Consider the following 22,808-nt stretch of genomic DNA (forward strand, 5'->3'; position numbering starts at 1 on the left):
CTTGAAAACAAAAACATTTGCTTTCAATTAACCAAACAAAAACAGTGAGTTTTTCGAACACGAACCTAAGTGAGCGAACCTCAATATCCGGTTCTATAAATCAACTTCATGGATACTTTTCCGCAAAAGGATGTGAGCAAAGTCAAGCAGTTCAAGTAATAAGTAAAACAGCTGCCCAAATAGGCAAAACAATTTGGATTCCTCAAAGGAAGCCGCCTTTTTTGAAGTCCCAAAAGAACTTTTCGGATCTTGGAGGAGAGCAGAGCATGTCGCCGGCCTTCTGCATGGATAACGATTGCAATCAGAGTGCTCTCTACCAGAAATGCCATGCCACGCCTCCGCCGCCGCCCATGCCGCCCGTGCCGCCCGTGCCGCCCATGGTCGTGTCAACGTCATCAACTCCATCGGCCACCCCCTCGATGACGCCCTCGCCCACCCCCTCGCGGTCGCCGTCGCTGACGCTGATGATGACGTCGCCACAGGCGCTACAATCGCTACAGCCGCAAGTGCCGCAAACACAAATGTCGCAACCGCTGAACACGGCCGCCGCGCTGATGACGCGAACGGGCAGCGTTGGTGGCGCCACGAGTGCCGCCCGCAGGAACTCCCTTTGGCTGGAAACGCTGCGCAGCACACGCAAGCTGTCCTACGCCAACGAGCGACCCATTCTGGTAAGACTACACTGGACAAAAGGGGGCGGGTTATCGAAAAAAAATTAAGCAAAACTATGCCAATTTAATAGAAGTCAGCCCAAGCTAAAATCTAAAGTTTCTCAAAAGAGATTTAAAACCGTCTAAAAATTGTGCTTAAAAGTATGCTACAAAATATTACCAAACGGAACACGTGTCGTATACGTTTTATTTTATTAAAACAAAATTACGCATACGACATGATGCCAATTTTTAATTTAGATTCCACACTTGTAGTGGCAAATATAGTTTCAGTTTATTGAATAGCTTCTCGGAAAATAACTTCAATTATTCTAAAAAATATTTCAAACGGGAACACGTGTCGTATACGTTTTATTTTCTTACAAAAAATTACGCATACGACCTGATGTCTGTAACATACTGAAACTTTAGCTTTCAACTCAGTTGCTTAACTAGTTTTTCGCGCAGTGTGCTCAAGAAACTATGACGTATCTAGCTTATCTGCTGGCCATTTGTATGCCCATTTCCATTCGCCAATTCGGCGGCCGGTTCCACGTGTCCGTTGTGCCTCAGAATCCAAACTACGATATATAAAAATAAATAAATCGCTCGCGTTCCGCCTTTTGCGTCTCTTTCCCGCGCGCTCTCTCTCTCTCTCTCTCCACTGTCGCTGAACGCTTCGAAGTTATTTTCAACCAAAGCATCTACAGAACAAAACAAAAACAAATCGCACAAATCGCAGACACACGATGGAACTCTTGGGGAAAAGGTTTGGGCCACGAAACTTTTGTACCCTGCAAAAAGTGTCGAAACTTTTGCCAAATTTTCACAGCACTGCAAATGTCGGTGGTTTTTGCTCAAGGAAATAGAGCCACTGGGAATTGAATATAAAGAATCTTTTGTTCTCAAGATTGCAGCTAACTAAAAAACCAATGGCAACGTTCAGCACTTTACAAAGTCGCTCAATATACAGCAGAAGTTTGTAAATTATGCAGTACAAATTATGGCCAATTTAAAGTGCAATATCACCATTTATCTTTATATGATCATTAAAAGTTGAAATTGTAAAGTACGAGGAAATGAGCATAAATCGATTTAAGTGCTGGTACTTGGACGGAAATGAAGTCTACAACATTTTATAATGACTTTCGAACAGTTTAATTTTCCGCACGCCGCGTATACAATATTCTAAATATAGAATTCATATTTAGATGCCGCACAATGCCGTAGAGAATGACCAATTGAAAACACCCTTATGGCACAGATAATGGCAGGATATTATTGTTATTATTTGCTTTTTTTTCTGGGGAATGGGGATCCATCTATTCGGCTATTCCATCATCAGCATTCGAAAGACAAGAAAAACGCCCATAAAGACATTAAGTTCGCTCAAGTGTTCGGATCGTATCGCCCGATTCATGCGTCTGTATCTATTGCTTTGATATATTGTTTACAAGACAACCGATTTGGATTTGGATCTGGATTGGAATTGGAATTGGATAACGATCGCATCATCATCGTCGCTATAATAGTGCTGCGGATTCAGGGTCACTGTTTTTGGGTTACAGATAGTCCATAAAACGGTCAACTGTTTTATATTCTGGATGTAACATATCGCGCGTATATATGCATATATATAGTACTGCTTTGATATACGACCTAGTTGATAGAGCTGGCAATTCCGGCGCAGTTTAAACAATGCCAATCGCCACGTAATTAATGGCATATGAGCAATGAAAGAACGTCATCCTCGGGGAAAAACCGGTCGTCAGATCGTGGACATGAATTATGGATACATCATATACATATACATACGCACCATATACACTATATATCCACTTTGGCCTATGTAAATGGGCGGAACGACACATGCGTGCATATTTAGATGTTGATAAATATTATATATATGCACTCCCAATGGGTATTACGGTGTGTCATCTAAAATATTTAACGCATTTGCTTTGCGACTTTTGACTTGACGTCCATATGTCTGCATTTCGAGGACCTCCAATCGACCAAGAGTCAACTTTGTGTGTTGCTTTTACTTTGTTGGCTGGCAAGACGGTCCTCCATTACCCATTACCCACTATCCACTATCCACTGCCCATTACCCATTACCCACTCCCTGTTCTCCACTCGACTGTGAAAATGTTGGCCCAGGTGGCCTCAATAGTCCAATAACTTATTGCCTCGGCATTATGCGGCGAAAAATAGTCGGGGAACTTTTTAAAATTTCATGATAATAGTCTTCGACCGCGACTGCAGTTTATATCTATATATATATACATATATTATATCCGTTTAGATGGATGTTCACGGCTATATATCTTAGCGAGTGCATGCACGCTGTTTGCCCAAGTGTCCATCAATAAAATATGACAAGAGGCACTTGCAGCGAACTGTCCCCGAACCGTAAACCGTAAACCGTACACCGTACACCGTAAACTGAAAGCCGGACGATTGGATGGGTCTAAAATCGTCGCCGTCGTCTAAAGGTCGCGCCATAGTCCGAGTCCACTTGTACAGCTGTTCTGAGTCATTTGCCAAGGCACACGGCGTACGGCGTACAGCACATGGACGCGCCTCACCAGATGTCCGGCCTTTGAAGGAGTGCACCTGGGCCGGTGCAGTGCCTCTGGCCATGCTGATCGATGAATCATTGTATCTGCGGATCGTGAACGGTTAAAAAAAGGCAATGCAATCAATAGCACTCTACCGATAACATCGATTATAGTAGGGCTTAGATAACTTCGATAAATTCGATAATATTAATGATATCGATAATACCGATAGACATTTTTATTTATTACTTGCATCTTATTTCAAAATGTATATTTCAAATATTTAAAATCGTAAGCCCATTCAATCGTAAGCCGCTTTTCATAGATCTCGATTCAGATTCCTGCATTTCCTTGCGAGTCAGCATGAGCTGAGCGACGGCTGACGATGGATCCAATCCTGACCATCTCACCGATGACCCAATCCTTCAGTTGCCGTATTGAATATAAGAAAGTGGCCAAGGGGAAGGTGCCGGAATGGCAAATGGCTGACAAATGCATAAAGTTTTCATTTCAATGAATTATTCAAAATCCGACATGACAACATTTTGACTATGTGTCGTTTGCGTTGACATTTCCATTTGATATCTGGGTCGACGATTGTGCAAGCCGGCGGGGTATGTGCCTGTCAAGCGGAGGGGTGATGAGGATTTAGGTGCGATGTCCTATGTGCACGTTAATGTCATCCTCAAGTGATGGACACTCGAGACAATTGCCGTTGGAGCTGCACAAAATGCATTAATTTATTTAAATGAGTGGTGCTTTAATAAGGCTTTGTAGTGCCATATGGATGAAGTGGCTTGGGGTCGCCTAAGAATCCCACGTAAGGGATTCCGGCTTCTGGTTGTTGATTGTTTTGTCCTGGCAAGCAAAGCAGCTTAAGTGCACTGCCAGAAAATGGGAGGGCTTTCATTTCCAACTAGGGATTTTATTTAAATAATAATGAAATAAAAGTTTAATATAAGATTTAAGTTCTCCAAGACTCGAGTGATTCCTTATGATTCCGCATGCGGAATTAAAGGCTTAAAGATTTGCTGGAATAATGAAGAAGCGGGTGGATTTCGGGGCGAACTTCAAGGATTGCCACGATGTGGGGGGAAGTGCGTTGCTATGCCATCAACTTCGGTTGCTAGGCCAATTCATTTGTCAGTTCATCAGCGCCGAAGAATGCATTCGCGTATCTGTGAGAGCATTATTCAAGTGTATGCGTGCTAGTGCTGGCGTATCTGTGTGATGTATGTGTGTGAGCTGGGGCGAAGAGGAGGGTCTACAGTCAAGCCCCTGTGGAGCGAAACTTTTCTTGAAGGTTTTGAAAGAAAGTTTAGTACTCACTACTCAGTCGTGGAAAATTATAGTCTAGTTTATGGATATCAGAAAACCTACAAAAAGAATCAAAACCAAGAAGTGCCCTTTTACCTATTGATGCTGCTCGTTTCTCCTAAGATTCATCTTAGCGAGTCTACAATGTATATTCTTTGCATGCACAAAATATAGCTGAACAACGTGACTATAGTCGAATACGACTGGGGCAGCGGCAATTGCCGATGACAATGAAATCGCGTAGCTGGAACTTTGAATTGAGCATCCATTTGGGATTGCCTGGATGTGGGGGAGCACCGGGGTCCTGCCGGTAGGGTGAAGTGTGAGGGGGAGGGGGAGGGGCAGAGGCGCCGGAGACCATCACCTTACGCAAATCGGAGTTTTCCAATGCGCAGGACCAAGCGAAGGCCACGGACGAAGCCGCTCTCTCTCTCTCTTTCTCACTGTCAAGCTCTCCCTCTGGCGCCCGCAAAGGGGCTTTATGGGGCTCAATGTCCCCTCGAAAAAGAGATTTAGTCACTTGCTGTATGAGGAGTGGTTCCCCCACTTGGATTGGCTTAAAAATTTGATTTTGTTCAAAGAAGAGTATTTTATTGCTATTTATAAAATATCGAATTTCATTCTTATATCAATATTTAATATTTAATTTGAATTGACTTTCTAAAGATGCGGGTTTATTGAGAATCCTTCTGCGATCACCCCCTAGTAAAAAAATAAAATAATTCTCTGATTTTAGCTTAAGATCCCAGAAACTCCATCTTCTCTCTACGACACTGTCTCTTTTCACTGCTCCCCCCTTTTTTTTAAGATTTCTAAAATGTTATTTTGAATGCCCCGAAAAGGAGTATCATTCGGTGTGTGTATGCGTGTGTCTGTGTACAACCGCAAAAGGATTAACTTGTAAAGTTCAATTTTGATTTTCGTATCGCGTGCCAGTTGACCATTATGCTATATTGTTACCAAAAAACTAAAAAAATAAAATTCAAAGTCATAAGCAAAGCTCAAAGTTCAAAGTAGAAGAAGAAGACGCAGCGGCAGCTTCTTCTTTTTGATTCTATTTCTCTTCCTCTGCCGCAGTCGGCGTCGCTGCCGCTCCTTTAAATGCAGAAGTGTGTGTGGGTGTGCTACTCCCACTGCTTTGTGCGTGTACTCGTGGGTGCGTGCAAGTGAGATGGCCATAGCGCACCCCTAGAGAGAGAAATAAAGTTGAGTGGATTGGAAATCAGTCAAAAGAAGAAGGAGAGAAAGAGAGAGGGAGAGAGAGAGAGTGAAAATGGCAGAAGGAAGAGAGAGAAAGGCGAGGCGGCGCCGACTCTCTCTCCAACTTTCTCTCTCTCTCACCTCAGATTTTCGGTGCTCCTTTCGCGTGCCGCCAAATTAAACACACATGACAATGCCAATTCATTATAGCCAAAAACGAAATTGCAATTGCAATTCGCAACACAAAAAAATAAAGCACTGGCAGCGCTGCGAACGAGAGCAGCGACCGCGGCAGCGGCAGCGACAGCTGATAAAGACAGTTTGACAGGCAAATCTGGGTCTAACGAAGAAGAAAACGTGCAGCACCCGCACACCAAAAAAAAATACACTCCTACACACCCACACCCCTTTGCACGCTGCTCACTTCTTACAGGTACAGGTGAGCCTCCGAAAGTGAAACTTGTGCTGCAAATAGACACCTCCAAAAAGTATGCTAAATAAATGCAATAAATCAAACAGTTATCTATTGCCACGATTCAAATGTGAAAAAGTCACCCCTTGCCAAAATTGCAAAATTTCTGGACATTTTCTATTGATTAATTGAAATTTCAAGTGAAGTTTTAATCATGATCATTAAACTGCCTGCCGTTCTGGTTTCCGAAGTCCAAGAGACAAGTTGCAATCTTTTGCCATGTTCTGGGTTTTACTGTACTTCTGCGGCTATTTATCAACTGTGGCTTGCTAACGGGATCTGGGAGCGAAGAGATCGGGTGTTCGGGTTCTCTCTTCGTTCTTCCTTTAACGCTCTTCGCTCTCCTTCGCAACGTAACGGGAAAATTGTGGTCGAGTTAATTTGAACTAGCTCTCCGCTCTGCCGGCTTCGCTGCCCGCGGCGACAGCGACGTCCTCGCCGCTTTGAAGATTCCGTTTCGTTTCAGCGCCGTTTCATTTTCAGTTCTCGGTCGGTTTCTGTTTCAGTCTGTATTGTGTTTACACCCATGGCTGACGTAGCGAGCGCAGAGGAGCTAAACCTTCGAAGGCGACAAAATAATAATAAAATCAAATAATAATAAAGAAATACCAATATATATATATATATATGTATATCTATATATATATTAAAGTAAATACGAATAATATGCACAAGTACATGCATGACAGATGAAACGAAGAACAATAACTACAGCAACGGCCACAACAACAAAGGCATGAACAGCAGCAACAATAATTTTAATAACGATAATAGCCACAATAGCAACTACAACAATTACGGTTACAACAGCAGCAGCTATCGTTACAGTTACCGTTACCGTTACCGTTGCCCTTACACTTGCACTTACAATTACGTTCACGAGTCCCGTTTTTTTTCCAGTGCGTGCGTGTATGTGAAATTGTTATTATTAACAACAACAAAAACAACATCGGCGGCGGCAAACAAACAAAATAGAGAAGAAATAGCGTCAGTTTTCTTTTAACCGGATTCCGGTACTCACACACACACACACACGTACACATACACAGTCACACATACACACACTCACAATAGCACACACCCACACCCATACCAGCAACGAGCAAACATTTAAAAATGAAAGACGAAACAATGCGATAACGGGATAACTAACAAACAAACCAAAGTTGAAGAAGAGGAAGACGAGCAACCGAACAAGAAGAAAACAACAAGCGAATTAAGGTGAATAACATACAATATTTTGTGGGAAATATTACGGGTATCGAAAACCAGAACAGAACAAATACAAAACTGAGGAAAAAAAAACAGCAAAAGCAAAACAAATAAAATAGCTATTGCAAAAGTAACGGGAGTATGGTAGCATCGCTTCAGGGCAAGAGAAAGTAAGAGGAATTAATAAAAAAGGAAACAGCCAAAGAAAGCGTACACATAAAAGACCCATAAAGCACAAGAAAACATCTAAAAAAAAGAGAAGAGCAAAAAACTGGGAAAAGCCCGAACAAAGGCAAATGTAATATATCACAATATTTCCCATCCATAGATAAATATCTCGCCATACTCTCCATAAAGATGTTGGCCAAGAAATTGTCAAGAGAAAAGAAAGAAGGGAAGTTTATTGTCTATTGAGTGGTTTCAGAAGACAAGTGTATCATTTTCCTCAAAAAGTCGTCTCAAATATATGGCATTTATCCATTTTTTTTTTATTGTAAATCAATAACGTGTACTTACAATGATGGTTAAATATGCACATTTATTTTTTAGGACCTGATCAAATTGATCAAATATTACATTGATATTAAAATCAATATATCAGTTAAAACTATTCATTGGCAATTCAACGAAAATCATTGAAATTCAATCGTTTTTTTGCACACAAATTTAAAAATCTCATAGGATTCACTGAATATTTCCCATCAGCAGCGAAATAAAAGCATAAAGGCTTAAAAATGTCAATCGGCAGTATTGAATATATCTTGACACCAGCAAAAACCATTCAAAAAACGTACGGGGAGCTCTTATCGCTGCGCTGATGGAAAACGTAGCATATTTCTTGGCGCCCGCTACACACGAAAATAATCAGGAAAAGAGGGAAAACTTTGAAACGAAGAGTAGGCGAAATTTATGATTTTCCCGCATATGTGTGTGGACAAGCAACGATATATACATATATATACATATATTGCAATATGCGAGTAAGGGGCGCTAAAGAAAGAAGCTCAAAGAGTGATTCAAACTTTTTTGGTTCAACCATAAACTTTTTTGCGCCTTGAATATTTTATGAAAGGCAGATGAAGTACACAAGTTGGAGTAAAGTCCATCATTAAGCGACCAATATATATATATATATTGGACTGTATAAAAACAACGCCAACGAACATCTTGTGTAAATTTCAAAGTAAAAGTAAGAGGGATAATATTAATATAATTACTGTCTCTGGTTGGGAAAGTCAGCCAGTCGCTGTCATATCTCTTCCGCATTCCGGCTAAGAGTTACGACACATTTTCGGCCATACTTTCTGCAGCTTTCGTTCTCATTCTGTCGCTATTTCGGCCCTTTCTTCTTCCCTTTTTTTTTTATTTATTTTTTTTTTGTTTTCGTCCTCTCGGTACACTTCAAGTTGAGTTATCCTAGTCATAGTCCTTGGAGACTGGCTCAAGTCAGCCCATTTAACCGGCAGCACCTGGCCATGTCTTAACTGATTGTCCCCCCGTCTAGCTGCTTTATTTTGTCCCAGTTTTTCTCTGCGATTTCTCGTGGCATTTTCTCTGCTGGTGTTTTTTCTCCCATTTTCATCTTGTTTTTCTCCTGGTTTTTATGACATTTTCTGTTGCTGTTTTCGATGGTGTAGAAATTCCAAGCCGGTTGCATTAAGTTTCAGTTCCGGCTTGTTGATTGACATTTCCTCTGCTCCAGCTCTCACTCTCTTTTTGTGACTTTGTCACATGCCTGCGCTGCGTGTTCCTATGCGATTGTGGGTGTACGTGTGTGCGTGTGTGTGCGAGTGTGTTAGACTTATCCTTTGGCCGGCTGACAGTTTTGCCCAAAAACAAGGAGAGCAAGCAAAAAGAATCCCAATTTTTTCGTCTGCCAATGGCCCTGGCAGTGGCAATCTTATGCAACTCGCTACGTTTGATAAACCGCAAGTGGCACTGTGTGTGGGTGGCTTGGCGGCTGTTATGTAAGGCCGTGGATGTAATAACAATGGCCAAGATAAGAGCATCGAAGCGCCAAGCGAACGCAATGAGCAGCGAAACGTGAAAAACTCCAAATAATCTACAATAAAACAAGACGAGAAAGACAGAAGACATGAAAAAAGAACAACAACAAAATGGGGAAAAAAAGACGGAAAACGGAAAATAAGAAAAAATAAATGGCAACGGGGCGGATGAATGTCGGTTATTGCGTATACGTCATGTTGCCAACGTTCGCCGCTGTTATTGTTGTTATTATTAGGCGGGCGTGGCCAAGTGGGCGGCTGGCTCTCGAAAGATAACGCATACGCCGCATGGGTCCACGTTTGCCGCCTTTAAAAGATGCAAATCCCAATGAGGCCCACTGGCTGCAAACAATTCTGAATTATTAAGTTACTCAATCAGGCTTGGCCCTAAGACCTTAAACTCACTTGAAATGGGATTTGGTCGAGGGTTTAGGTACGTCTCTGCTGTTGGTGGGATTATATAGGCCTCGGACGCGCGGTGCCTTACAATTGGAGTGTTTACTCCAAAAATCAAAAAAAAATTATATATATATGAATAAAAAAGGAAAAATTCAATTAACAAATTCGCTTTCCGAACGTTCGCGTTATGGGTACACGCATAAGCAAATCCGCAGCGCAAAAAGTTCCGGGCTGAGGAAAATTTCTTTAAGGGATTAAATTTCCATGCCTCAGCGCACACAAACGCACATACACAGAGGGAAATAATCGTGATCTGGTATCTTAGGTAAATACTCAAAAATGTGTTAAAAGACGTATATAGTTTTATGGAATTCAAAAGGATTCATATTTTGGTTTTGACTGATTTGCCACAAGTGTTGATTTAAAGTACATTTTAAAGTAGAAATATGTTTTTTCGTAGTGTGTTCTGTACATACTTACAAATTCTTTGAAATATAAGGTTAAAATAAACGGTTTGAGTCGTGTTTTTCGGGGCTTTTGACGCAGGAATTTGGTAAAATCCCTTCGTGGCATAAAAGGACATTTGGGCTCCACTCTCTTTTTTACGCTAGTTGGGCCATGCCATTGTTGTTTCCTGCAGTGTATGCTGTATGCTGAATGTGTGTATGAAAACGTTGAGAGACACGTGCCCGAGATGGATGCCAGTTCTGTTTTCCCTGCCTGCTGCTCCCCAAATGCCAGTTAAATGTTTCCCTTTTTTTCTTTTTTTTTCTTTATTTTTTTTTGAAAATCCCAACCTTATTACACACTTACCTGCTCCCACGTGTGTGAGCTGAAAGTTTTGTTATTGTTTTCGCACTGGGCAACGGAAGCCGCACGTGGCCATGACCGCCATATTGGCTGGTCGTGAAAAAATAAAAAACAAGTAAGAAAAATAAATAAAAAGCATGCACACTGAAGTAAAATCAACAGCAAATTGAACTTCAATTCCAATCCAATCCAATCGAATCGAATCAAATCGCATCGAATCAAATCGAACCGACTCGCATATATGGTGGGGCAGTTTGTCATTATGGCGGAAGGAAATCATTGTAAATGAAACCAAATTGGCCGTCCCTCCGCTGCCGCAACTCCCAACCATTTGGCTCGTTAGGCCACCTGCTATTTGCATTTCACCATTTCCCTCTGGATAATTGAGCGAGCATGCGAGCCTAACTGGGTCTAACCTTCAGCTAGCCCTAGTCTAGCTGTTCTAGTTGGCCCAACTCCGGCACGGATGACCCCCCTTCGGACATTGGCGGTGCCATCAAATGCGAAATACAATACCTTCGCCCTTCCGCGGCTCATCCAAGAGTGAAAACATTCGAGTCAAGGCCACGCGAATGGCTCTGTCTATTTGGTATCGTTTGTTTATTAATTATTTGGTTAGGCATTCGCCCGCCCCCATTTGGCATGCACTGAATGCTTTTGGAATCATTTAATCGCATTCGACTAGAAAGTAACGTACTACCTACGATGTTATACAACTAAAGCTGTATAGTTTAGGCATTTGCCCTTAAAGTCCCTCTTCTAGTTGATCACTTAGTCATTTGTGTGACCATATTTACCCTTGGCTTGTTGCCGACTTTCTCTGTTTGTTTGCCTGACATTTTTAATATGTCGTTTCATAATGTGTGTCACAAGTCGAAAGTAAACAATTTTCAATTCCTCAACAATTTGCATTATTATTCCGTGGCTTTCCCAACAACCCCATCACGCTGCTACTTGAGTCACCTAACGATTCTTGCGTTTGTCTTTTCGAATTTCAACGGACTGTGTGCGGTGTGAGTGTAAGTGTGTGTGTGTGTGTGTGTGTGTGTACGGTGACAATAGGGTTAGATATATTGATTTTCGATCATAAGAACCTGCAACATGCAAAGACCAACTAACACCTCGTCCATTACACTTATATGTATGTATGTACATGCTGTACATGATGTACTTACATATATATATATATGTGTATATGTATGTATATCAGCGGCTTGGTGACACGCCCCGCCCATTGACATTAGCCACATTCGAGACGCCGTGGAGGGTTTTGCTCGAAGACGTCTCCCTGTCATTGTCGAGTTATCATTATTATATTAACTGAATGCGCCGCTTTGGCACGCTCCAGCCTCAGTGTTACACCACCCCCACCCCCATCGGCCACGCCCCCTGATTGGGGCTCCTTGTATATGCGAGTCGGTAGTTCCGGCAATCAATCTCCGCCAGCAGAAACCTAAAGAAACGGCGGCGAATGGAACCGATTTGATTAGTGATGAAAGGCCAACTACAAACTAACCGCATTCACTCCCAAAAAAAAAAAAAAAAAAAAATATGGGGCAGAAGAAAAGAAATGTTAAAGAAATGGGGGAAACCCTCCCATTCCATCAACTGACCAAATTGTGCACTCAGGGTGAACTAATTGAGTAATTCAAAGTTTTCAGGTCCCAAATACACAACACACATACAATTGCACTGGGAGAAATGCGTCGTTCTTTAGTTGATTACTTATATTTCAATATAATAAATATTCCCGCAATCATGATTTTATGGGAATTTATCTGCTAAACATAACAAGTACCTATTTATTGGAATAACTGGGAAGGATTGCTCTATATCTCATTTCATATGTGTTTTTTCTTTAATCGAATCAGAAACTCGCTTCCTTGTGCTGTAAAAATTCCTGAGGGTGCAGGGCTGGGCAAAAATATTACTTATCCGCCTAATTAAGCTCCAACAAAGCGAACACTTCATTATATATTTCCTGCACTCCGGCTGGCACAGATTGGAGATGGATGTGGAGTGGTTAGGGGTTAAATTTCCTGGCGAGGAAAAGAAAACGTAACCTTAATGTAATGTGAATTACGCTAAATTTATTAGGCAACAATGAGTTAGCAGAGCGGGGGAAAGCGGAAACGGAAACCCTGGCAAACCGAAAAGCGAGGGGGCAACCCTCACGAACCCACACACATACTCGCACACACACACAGACGGACGCACACATGAGGCTGAGCCTAATCGTCATCGTTAACTCCGACTTCAGGACCTCTTCACCCATGGATTTTCCAACCAGTCGTTACCAATTTCGTCGCTTGTTTCGTATTTTCTCTCCTAGTTTCGTTTCCTTTTTGCGTGCTGGCCGCGTTTTGTATAGGAAACTCGATAATTTCCACCAATTTCCTTTCGCTGCACATGCGTGTGTGTGTGTGTGTGTGTGTGAGTGAATTTTAGCCCTGTTAGCTGGCAAAGTATGCGTGTCCATGCGAAGCTCATAAACTCTGTGTCGGCAATGAGTATGTTAATTTGGTTAGAGGTGAGAACCCAGGTGAGAAATAATTTCGGGGCGTGGCATCGGCTAAATGCCAATGGCAACAAACCCATCTCTTTTGTGTGCGTGATCGGCCAGAGGACAAAAACAACAACAGGAAAAAAGCCAGAAGACAGATAAAATTGGGGCCAACATGGGGTTGGGCACCAATCGAAATTACTTAGCCAAGTACTTCAAAACAAAAGTTTGCCGCAAAAAGACGCAAAATTACCCAACAAAATTACACTCTTGCCAAAAACTTTGCAACCCGTTAATTCCAATGTTTGTAAACTTAGTTGACAAAGACTTAAATGCCAATTTATCAGGAATATACGTTTTTGTAGTTTGTTGGTTTACTTTAAAGTGTCACTTAAATGTTAGTAATGGAAATGGCTTAATGGAGATTTTCCAAATATTTATTAAATGTATAATGAAACAGAAAATCAACAAGAAATTGTTCACCTATTTTGCCATGTTGTCCATTTCGGCTGGACTAACCTCATGTTCATTTGGCCCTCGGCTAATTTTTAATTATTGGCCACAATATTTGATTGTATAGAATTTAAAATTCGATTATGTTTTGTTTAAGCACACATGAATTTTGGGCAATTTCAATTGATTTAATTGAATTCCACGAGTGGCGAATAATATGTTTTATGTCGGTATTGTTGAAATGCCAACAACGTTTTATAAGTCATCCTTTTCATAACATTCCGCATTTGAAATTCCGTGTAAATTGAATTTGCCAGCTATTTTATTCTTCGATGGCTTTTCATTTCACTCCACTTCACTAAATGCGTTTCTCGTCGTTTAATTTATGCCCGGTGGTCGCGCAACTGTGAGGCACTCTCAAAAGAGCTTATTTCCTCGCTCCACAACTTGCAACATTTTCAAGTTAAATGACTTCCTTCGGGGCATTTATTTAATCTGCTCCTTACCGTTTTATATATTTTTTCTTGGGGTTTTCCTCCGCCCGTTTCGCTTTTCAACTTAATTAAGAAATCCAATTAACATCATTGACATTAGATGTCCTAGAATATGCGCAATTTGTTTTGTCTTTATATATACATATATATTGTTTCTTTTTTATTTCGTTGCTACACTGACACACAAAAGTTCACGCATCTGCCGAAAAATAGATTTTCCCTCCTTTTCCGTTGCCCTTTTTGGATATGTGTATGTGTGGTAGGGGGCAAAGCAGGACCTCGCTGGCCACCCCCGAATATCCACACCCTTTGCTGACAAGTAGGCGTTGATGTTGATGTTGACGTTGGTCTCGTGTGTGTCCCCTTCCACCCAGAAAACGGCCTGCCGCCCATCGCCACCCCCCTCGTTGCGTGTGTCCCGAAATTGTGCGTGTGTGCGGCTTTTTTTGGAGCGGGTGGCTGGTTGCCGTTGGTTGGGGGGAGTTAAGAGTTGGGGTCTTGGGCACCGAGAAAGTGGGTGGCCGGCCAGCACGCAACAAACAAACGATAACAAACAATTGTGGCAACGACAATCGGATACTCAGTGTCTACATGGCATTCGCCCCCTTCCTTGCGGCATTCTCCATTTGCGTCTCCCTGATTTTGGTTGCGAATGTGTCGGATAAATGCTGATTATGAAGGCGAGGGCTGGGAATCGTGTTTTGAGTCGTGTTTACTGGCAAGAATTAGGAAATGTCCTTGAAGAGGCTCAAGGAATTTCCAGTGCCTCTCAGCTTTGGCTCACACTGGGCCTACACTTTCAATAGTCTGTTGTTCATGTTAGAATATATTCACATTTAAAAAAACAAATATAATTACCCCAAAAAGTATGCTTTAGCTTAGTAAATAGAAAACCTTGTTATAAACAACCCATGCTAATAAAAAGCAAGGATATTATCACGAACTAGATGATCTTTATGTGTTCAGTTCGTAGCCTTTGACAGTCATTCAATCGAATAAGAACGCCGAGATTTGCACACCGATTTGTCGTTTCACTCAATTACGATAGCACTTCCGGGGTTAAGGGGCAACCCATCCACGCCCACGAATCTGTCAAATTATCCACATGATCGCCCACTGTACTTCGCTGTAGACCAGTCCTCCGGAAATCCCAGTCAAGTCGGACAACTTTGACTCATCTCCCTTCAGCTGGCTTAAACAGTGACACAAGTAACACAACTGCACGAGGAGCCGGAGCCACATTCAAGCAAATCTACTTAGCATAAACCAATTCACACACACGCACACATGCACGCAGGTTGGGGTCCAACACAGATACAGGCACACTGTCAGTGGGAAAAGCACTGAGAGCGATATGAAGGCAGGGAGGCAGGGAGCTTTCATTACAGGGGAGTGGCTGGCTTTCACCGAGCAGCTGACAAACTGCGAAAGCCAAAAACTGATTATGGCTTTAGCCGTTCAAAGCGACAGCACTCTGCACTTGCAAATAGACAAATTTATATGTGTGTGTGTGTTCGTTCTAGTGGGAGAAAGAAGACACAAGGCGTAAGACTTTCTTGTTTCCTTTTCTTCAGGAAATGATAATATATGACTGTCAAATAGACAAATTTATATGTATGCGGTCATATGGGAGAAAGAACACACATGGAGAAAAAAAGTATATAAAATTCTAATATGTGACTTAAAAACGAATAAACGCTTTGTGTATGTTCATACTTTACTTCTGCAGTGTGACCCTGCACATTTCTGCAAAAATACATTTCTTGCAGTGCATAACTTAATTGAGCAATTATCGGGAACAGACTGCAACAAAGTTCAATTTCAAGCGAAAATTGAGAGATTTTCAGAAAGTGAAATTAAAAATAATAGTATGCACTTGGCACTCTGCTTGCTTGCTTTCTCGGACTGACGCGCTTCTCCAGCATTTGTGCCAATTTTTTTTTTTTCATTTTTTTTTTCCGTTTATGCCTTTTTCTCCCAAGATCCCGTAAGTGAAGTACAAGTTAAGCTGGAGCCTTGTCGCCCAGTCACGTAGTCTTTTTTCCCACAGAGAAGGTGCCTTTTCATGGGCGAAATAAGGGGGACTGAGCTGTTCTTTATAAACAAATATTTGGATTTAGCAACTGAGTGAGCAGTAGGACGGCAGAGGAAGCTTAAATTCAAGTAGAAAAAAAGAAAAAAGAAAAAAAAACAAAAAACAAAAAAAAAGCCAGAGGAGAACAGAAATTTTGTTTCCGAGCTCAATTTTAGGCAGTCCACAGTGGCTCCCCCACTCGCTCTCTCTCTCTCTCTCTCCCTCTCTCTCTCTCTCATTCTCTTTCTCTGTCTTTCTGTGTGTGAGTGTGTCTAGTTTACGACTTTTACTACTTTCTTTTAACTTTCTCTCTCTTTCGGGCCAGCACAGCATATGCAAAACCGCACCCATATTGGAGGACAAGTAGGAAAGCAGATTACTTATCTTTTAGTTTTCATTTAAATATGAAGACCAAATTGTACACACACGCCGCTTTCTCCTTTTCACTTTTCTCGCCCATTAGAGTGCCATGCATACATATGTATGTATGCATATATATAAAGGAAAACATGAAGTGGAGCTCCTTGGGTTTTTGTTTTCACGCAAAACTCTATCTTTTGGCCAGATAAAGATAGAGCAAAAAGCAAGTGGATTTCTTTTTATTTCCCATCCGCCCTTTCAAATCCGGGCTATCATCTCGTGCTTTTTTCGTCTAATTTTGGTTAGACGAAAATAATTGGATTTACACCGAATCAAGAATCTAGATGGAAACCAGGCAAAGAGATAGCCATGTGGCATGTGATGATGTCGTCATTCCGGAGGATAAAGAACGCTTTCGCAGGAAGAAGAGTCTATTTCTTTTCCACGCCGGATATGAACGGTGGCGGGGAAACCAAATTGGAGATATTCATAAGTGTAATTTGTTATTCCATGGGAAAGACAACGGGAGGATTTTAAATGAAAACCATAAAGAAAACTACAGAGCTTTCGCAATGAAAGCCATAAAGAATGCTATGTGCTAAAGCCTTTTATGACTAACTTTAAAATGGAATACACAAACTAAATGCATTAAGCGTATATTTAAATAAGTTGCGAAATACGAACGGATGGTAAAGTATATGAATTCGATTTGATTTGCATAGCTATTCACCAAATGCTAGTTGCTTAAGCACTCAAGCACTCAGTCCAGACACAAACACCGTTCGATTACTGATTGAAATTCAATATATTGATAATGGTCTAATAGTTGAAATATATACATTTTAGCTCCGCAAACCGGCGTCGACACTCTCAATTCCTGGCTCGATGAAAACACCTTCCATTGCGAACCGGGAACAGATCTCATCTGGATGCAACGAAGAAGCGGCCGAGGCACTAGTGGGTATCCACTCAGACTACCCTAGGTATGAAATGTATGTATAGCCCGATCCGAACCGCCAGTAGAGTACGTATCCACAGCAGCGTGCATTCATTAGCATATAGCCCCCAGGCCTAATCCCCAGCCCCCCACACCACGCCCATTCAAACAGCTCCAACTCCATTTAGAGTCCGTATCCAAACTGATTTGTTGCACCCACACCCAAGGAAGGGAATCCGATGTAAAAGAAACCATATAGTTTGTACAAACATACAGAAGTGATATGCATTAGATATATAGATGGAATGAATACTAATTAGAATGTATGCGAATGAATAGGTAATTTGAAATGCTATTTTCGCTCAGTGTGTGCCGCTTAGAGAAGGTGCAGTGCCACCAAACTGGTAGTAACGATTACCGTAACTGTGCGCAAATCATTGACTGATGGATGGCCCGGAGACAGTAATTAGCTGTCAATGGCAGGACAAGTGACCCCGGGAATTATGATTTGGCGAGGGCAAAAATGGAAATGGGGCAAATGTCCGGGTAAAATTCATTGGGGAGTGCTTGAGCAAAGTCCATGCGATTCAATTTGAGCACTCTAAAGTGAATTCCGCTCACGAATGGATTCTGGGATGGTCCGGCTGTCCTGGGGTCCACATAAATCTCTATGAATGTCGTGGATGGCAAGATATTTTCCTGCAATCACGTTGGCAATTTGGCACAGTTCAGCACTTTATAGAGGGGGGCCAACCAAAAGACGGGGGATTGGATATATGGCTATGGCTATGACTACGACTACGACTGCGATTGTGAATGTGAATGTGAATGTGAATGTCGCTATATGGGCATCGAAAACGAGGAGAGCCAGCTGTGTGTATGTTTTCATTTGTCAGCAAAATTTTTATTGGCCATCTTTGGCTCATCGAAAGAGCTGGGGCTTGCCCCCAACCTCCTGCTCCTGCCTCCTTGTCATCGGTGGCTGTGTATCTATAAGATACAAATTGATATGACACATTTAGGAAAGCCGGAGCAAAGCGAAAACACACAAATCTGTCATTCAGGCTGCAAGATTTATTAAGGTGCCGACTAGAGTTGAACACGGAGCTGAGTTGGATCCGCTCGAGTTGAGTTCCGTTGAGTAGAGTTGAGTTGGGTTGACTTAACCCCCGGCTCCTCCGATAGCACCACGTGAAATCTCGACAGCGTCCCCGGCCACTCGAAGCATTAGTCAGCGATCTGTGGAAAGCACTCAGGAGGGGGATGAAAACCTGTGAAAATTAGTGCGAAAATGGATCAGGACCTTGTAGGAAATCCCTTTGTAACGCTTTTATTTATTTAGCACGGCATTAGGGAATATTTCATTCAGGGAACACAAAAAACTAATCACAAATAGGACACGAAAGACAGGCTTAAGGCAAATTATGATAAAGCACGCTGAAAAGTGCGGAAAGATAAGCGATAATAATAATTAGTTCCTGCCTAATCAGCAACATTGTTTTCCCATCTCGAAATTAGCTTAAATATAGCATATTCCTTTCTCAAAACTCAATGTAAATTACATAAAGCTCATACCAATTAGAAAACAAGGCTCATTAGTGGACTAAAAATAAATAAATGGACCATCACAAGTAGCTTTTGATTCCAATCCCTAAATAGCATCATTCATGGCAGGGAATTAAAATAGCTTAACTGGACGGACACGTTTAGACGCTCTATACACACATATATACACATGCTGAAAGGTAAAACGTTGGAAAAATAAATGAAAAATCACGGCATCAAAGAAAATAAACAAGGTGTGAAAATGCAGTCAAAGCATCAACATGAGATTAAATCGAAACAAAAAATAACCAAATGGAAATATAGTAGCTTGTGTAATATTTATACAAATCGAACTACATCAATTTGGATAATGTTTTTCACAACACGACCATCCATGCATCCATATGGAATAGAATAGAATATAGTGTCAACCACTATAATTACATACCCAACACGTCGTCCTTTAATTAAAGTAGCTAACCATCGATTTATTGGTAGTGGTCTATGTAGCACAGAACAGAATGGATATATCCCAGATGGGAGTGGGAAGAATGGAAGAATGGAGTGAGTTGATGGGACAGGGGAGTGTGTTAGTGAGTGTGGGCTCTGGAGCAGCCATCGTCCATCTGATTGAACTCGAATAACCCCGCAGGTATATGGAAGAACGTGCTCTTACTGGCGGCAATACGTCCAGGAAGCCATCAACAAACTCGGCCAAACACAAACCCAATGTGGGCTATCGCCTGGGAAAGAGGAAAGCCCTCTTCGAGAAGCGCAAACGGATCAGCGATTACGCCCTGGTCATGGGCATGTTCGGGATCATCGTGATGGTTATCGAAAACGAACTGAGCAGTGCCGGTGTCTACACAAAGGTGAGAGTTCGCCATCTTAATGTTATTATTAAAAATGTCAAATCTAGCTAAAAGAAAAGCAGCCAGGACTAATCTGTTGATCCGTATTTTTCACTCCATTTTCAGGCATCGTTCTACTCGACAGCGTTAAAAACCTTAATATCTGTTTCGACTGTGATTCTTTTAGGACTTATAGTAGCTTACCATGCTTTGGAAGTGCAGGTGAGAGTGAGTGCAAATTGTATTCTTCTCTTCCAGATGTTATTGATGTTCTTGCTGATGGTCGTCATCGTTAACTGTTTAACGTTGCCGTCGTCACTCTCGCTCACTGTCACCATAATACCGTTAGAGCCCCCGATAAATCCCTATCCGAAAATGCCCCTATATGGTCATGCTAAACCCTCGAAATCCTTTGGCCACCAGTCATCATCGCCATCTCGGTTTGTTTGTATGTTTGTTAGTTAGATTGTTTGTTTGTTTGTTCGTTTGCTGTTGAAAACGATTTCATGTATCTGGTTATGATTTCGATTAACTTTCCATTGTTTTTCTTTTACTTTCACTGTGTTTCCCGCATATTGGGCGCGTGAGCCAGTGTATGGAAGGGCGATAGAGAGTGCATGTGTGGTGAAAGTTGGTGTAAGTGTGTTTGAAAGTGACAACCCGTTTCCGGTTCCTTTTCCCATTCGTTCATTCCACAACCCACCTTCCCACGTCCCCCGTCCCCCTCGTTCCATTTCGCCATTTCTCTGGACATCTGACATCTAAGTACCTGTACAAGAATATGAAGAGAGTTTCATTCCACCTCCAAGAATCTGAAGTAATGAAATTATGAAAGCTGAAACACTGTACATAAAGCTAACCATTATCATTCACCCAACTCACCTTGACCACCACAATCAATATAATCACCAAAGTTGTATTTTTATTCCAATTATTCGCTTTTGAATTTCATATAAAAAAAATCCAATTGAGCCCATTTTTCGTAAATCTAATAACCTAACTATGATTAAAATTCATAATATTACTTTCTTTTTGTTTATTGACAATCACATGTTGCCCCGTTTTAGCATTCGTTTTCCTTTGGTATCATTTCCATTTAACGCAAATCCCGAAAACATGATATAGACCGGAAATATTGACAAAACTATTTCCATTCCATACTAAAATCGTTTCGTACTCGTTTACCTCCAATATGCGCTTCAAATACCAGTTGCATGTACAGCACTATAATTTGTTTAATTTGCTCAAATATTTTTATATATATGATCCATATATATATGATTCTTATATATATATTTATATATATATATATATAAAGATATATACTTATAAATAATCTATACAATTTCCACTTCTACTTCCTCTTCTTCAACTTATTGGTTTCGCCTTACTTTTCTCGTTTCGTTTACCTTACAAAAACAATCCACGAAATTCCAATAAATTAGTTAAGACATGTGTTGAAATTTATTGTTGGCATGAGTTAAATACATTTATATATAGCAATAGAGAACAAAACCCCAACCGATTTGCAATTTTTATCGGTTGGGGCTCGTTCTTTTGGAACTTAGAAATACGTAGACAGCATGGGAGCATCTATTTGACTAGTTCGTAATTCTATTGATTATATCTTAAAACATAAATACAATACATAATTATATACAACAACATGATTGATAACAATATTATCTATTAGCAACATACGCGAATAAAACCGAAGAGAAGTGGAAGATACTCGAAAGCCCTGAACTTTCGTTAGCTTCATCGACTAAAACTCAAATACTCAAATGTAGGGACAAAGTCCTGTGTTCAGTGATCGAATTTGGATTGGTAATTAATGTCTCCATATCGGTAACTCATATCGAGTTAACTCGATATGACAGTCCGCAAATCAGCCTCCTGATATCGCAATCGAAATGAAATAGCAAAAACCACAAAATATAACCCCCGAAACCCAAAACTCTCACAACTGCATTTAACCATTTCCATGCCCATGATTCAATCAAGCCAGGTCATTGATCAGTCGTCTGTCAGTCAATCAATCAACCAAACCAGTCGTCAATCAACCAGTCAATCAATCAAACCAGTCAGTCAGCTGATAATATATATATATCAATATATATATTTATATACAAAGAACCCCCCCCTCAGAAATCTCATAATTCGTATTCTCTTCACACAATTTGTTCTCTCTCTCTCTATTATAATAATAACTCCGAATCAATGTTTACCCCCCCAAATTAATGTTGACGTTTAAGAGTAAAATTTTAATATGTAATTACCTTCCATTATGCTTTGCAGAATTCAGTAAGTAATACTTATTATAATATCTACCATACATACTTCAATATTTGTGAGTAAATCCAAGTCAATCCATGCATAGTGTTATGTACCATATACGGAAGCAACCAATACCAATACCAAAACCAACTCAAATCAAAAACCAAAAACAGTAACCAAAAACCAAAAACCCGAAAACCCGAAAACCGAACCAACAAAACATGCCTAGAGTAGACAATCCATAGATCGTACTTAGATTGGTTATATCTATATATACCATATATACTATATATATCCAAAATTGCATACTGAAGCCAAAAAGCAGCAACCATGCAAACTTAAAGTCGATGTTTAGCTGAACCGCGTCTGTATCGTGTCTAGTGTATATATACATTTTTTTTGCGTTTTTTTTTTAATGAAACTAAAAACAAAAAGTGCAGTTACAAGTACAAATAATACTGTCACACGCCATCCAAGATCAAAGGCAACCGCTTGGCTGTTATATAGCGAAAATTGTGGCTTAGCTTTGCACCCAGAAACCACCCAAACCACCCAACCGCAATCTCACCTTGTCTTGCAGTACAGTGCAGAATACAGTATACAGTAAACACTGGCTATGTGCGAATCGATTGTGGAAATGTTTAAGCGTACGGTGGTTATTTAAATGCCTTATCGTAATTTGAATAA

General features: G+C 40.9%; 1 protein-coding gene across 17 annotated transcripts in view; it reads left to right on the plus strand.

The window, feature by feature from the left end:
• The window catches only part of LOC117146701 (small conductance calcium-activated potassium channel protein), a 60,827-nt gene that overhangs the window by 18,119 nt on the left and 19,900 nt on the right, over positions 1-22,808 (plus strand). For 11 of the 17 annotated variants that reach the window (XR_004459816.1, XM_033313101.1, XM_033313102.1 and 8 more), the window contains exons 4-6: positions 17,358-17,503; positions 19,646-19,865; positions 19,971-20,072. Coding sequence is in view for 16 of the 17 variants with exons in the window: in XM_033313101.1 (XP_033168992.1) it covers positions 17,358-17,503; positions 19,646-19,865; positions 19,971-20,072 (468 nt within the window). In the remaining variant the exon portion in view is untranslated. Of the gene's footprint in view, positions 1-34; positions 672-7,127; positions 7,422-17,357; positions 17,504-19,645; positions 19,866-19,970; positions 20,073-22,808 lie in introns of those variants that run through there. The other 6 variants (XM_033313105.1, XM_033313104.1, XM_033313109.1 and 3 more) reach the window with 5 other exon arrangements.

Source organism: Drosophila mauritiana, chromosome X (genome assembly GCF_004382145.1).
Source record: "Drosophila mauritiana strain mau12 chromosome X, ASM438214v1, whole genome shotgun sequence".
In the NCBI taxonomy this organism is placed as follows: Eukaryota; Metazoa; Arthropoda; class Insecta; order Diptera; family Drosophilidae; genus Drosophila; species Drosophila mauritiana.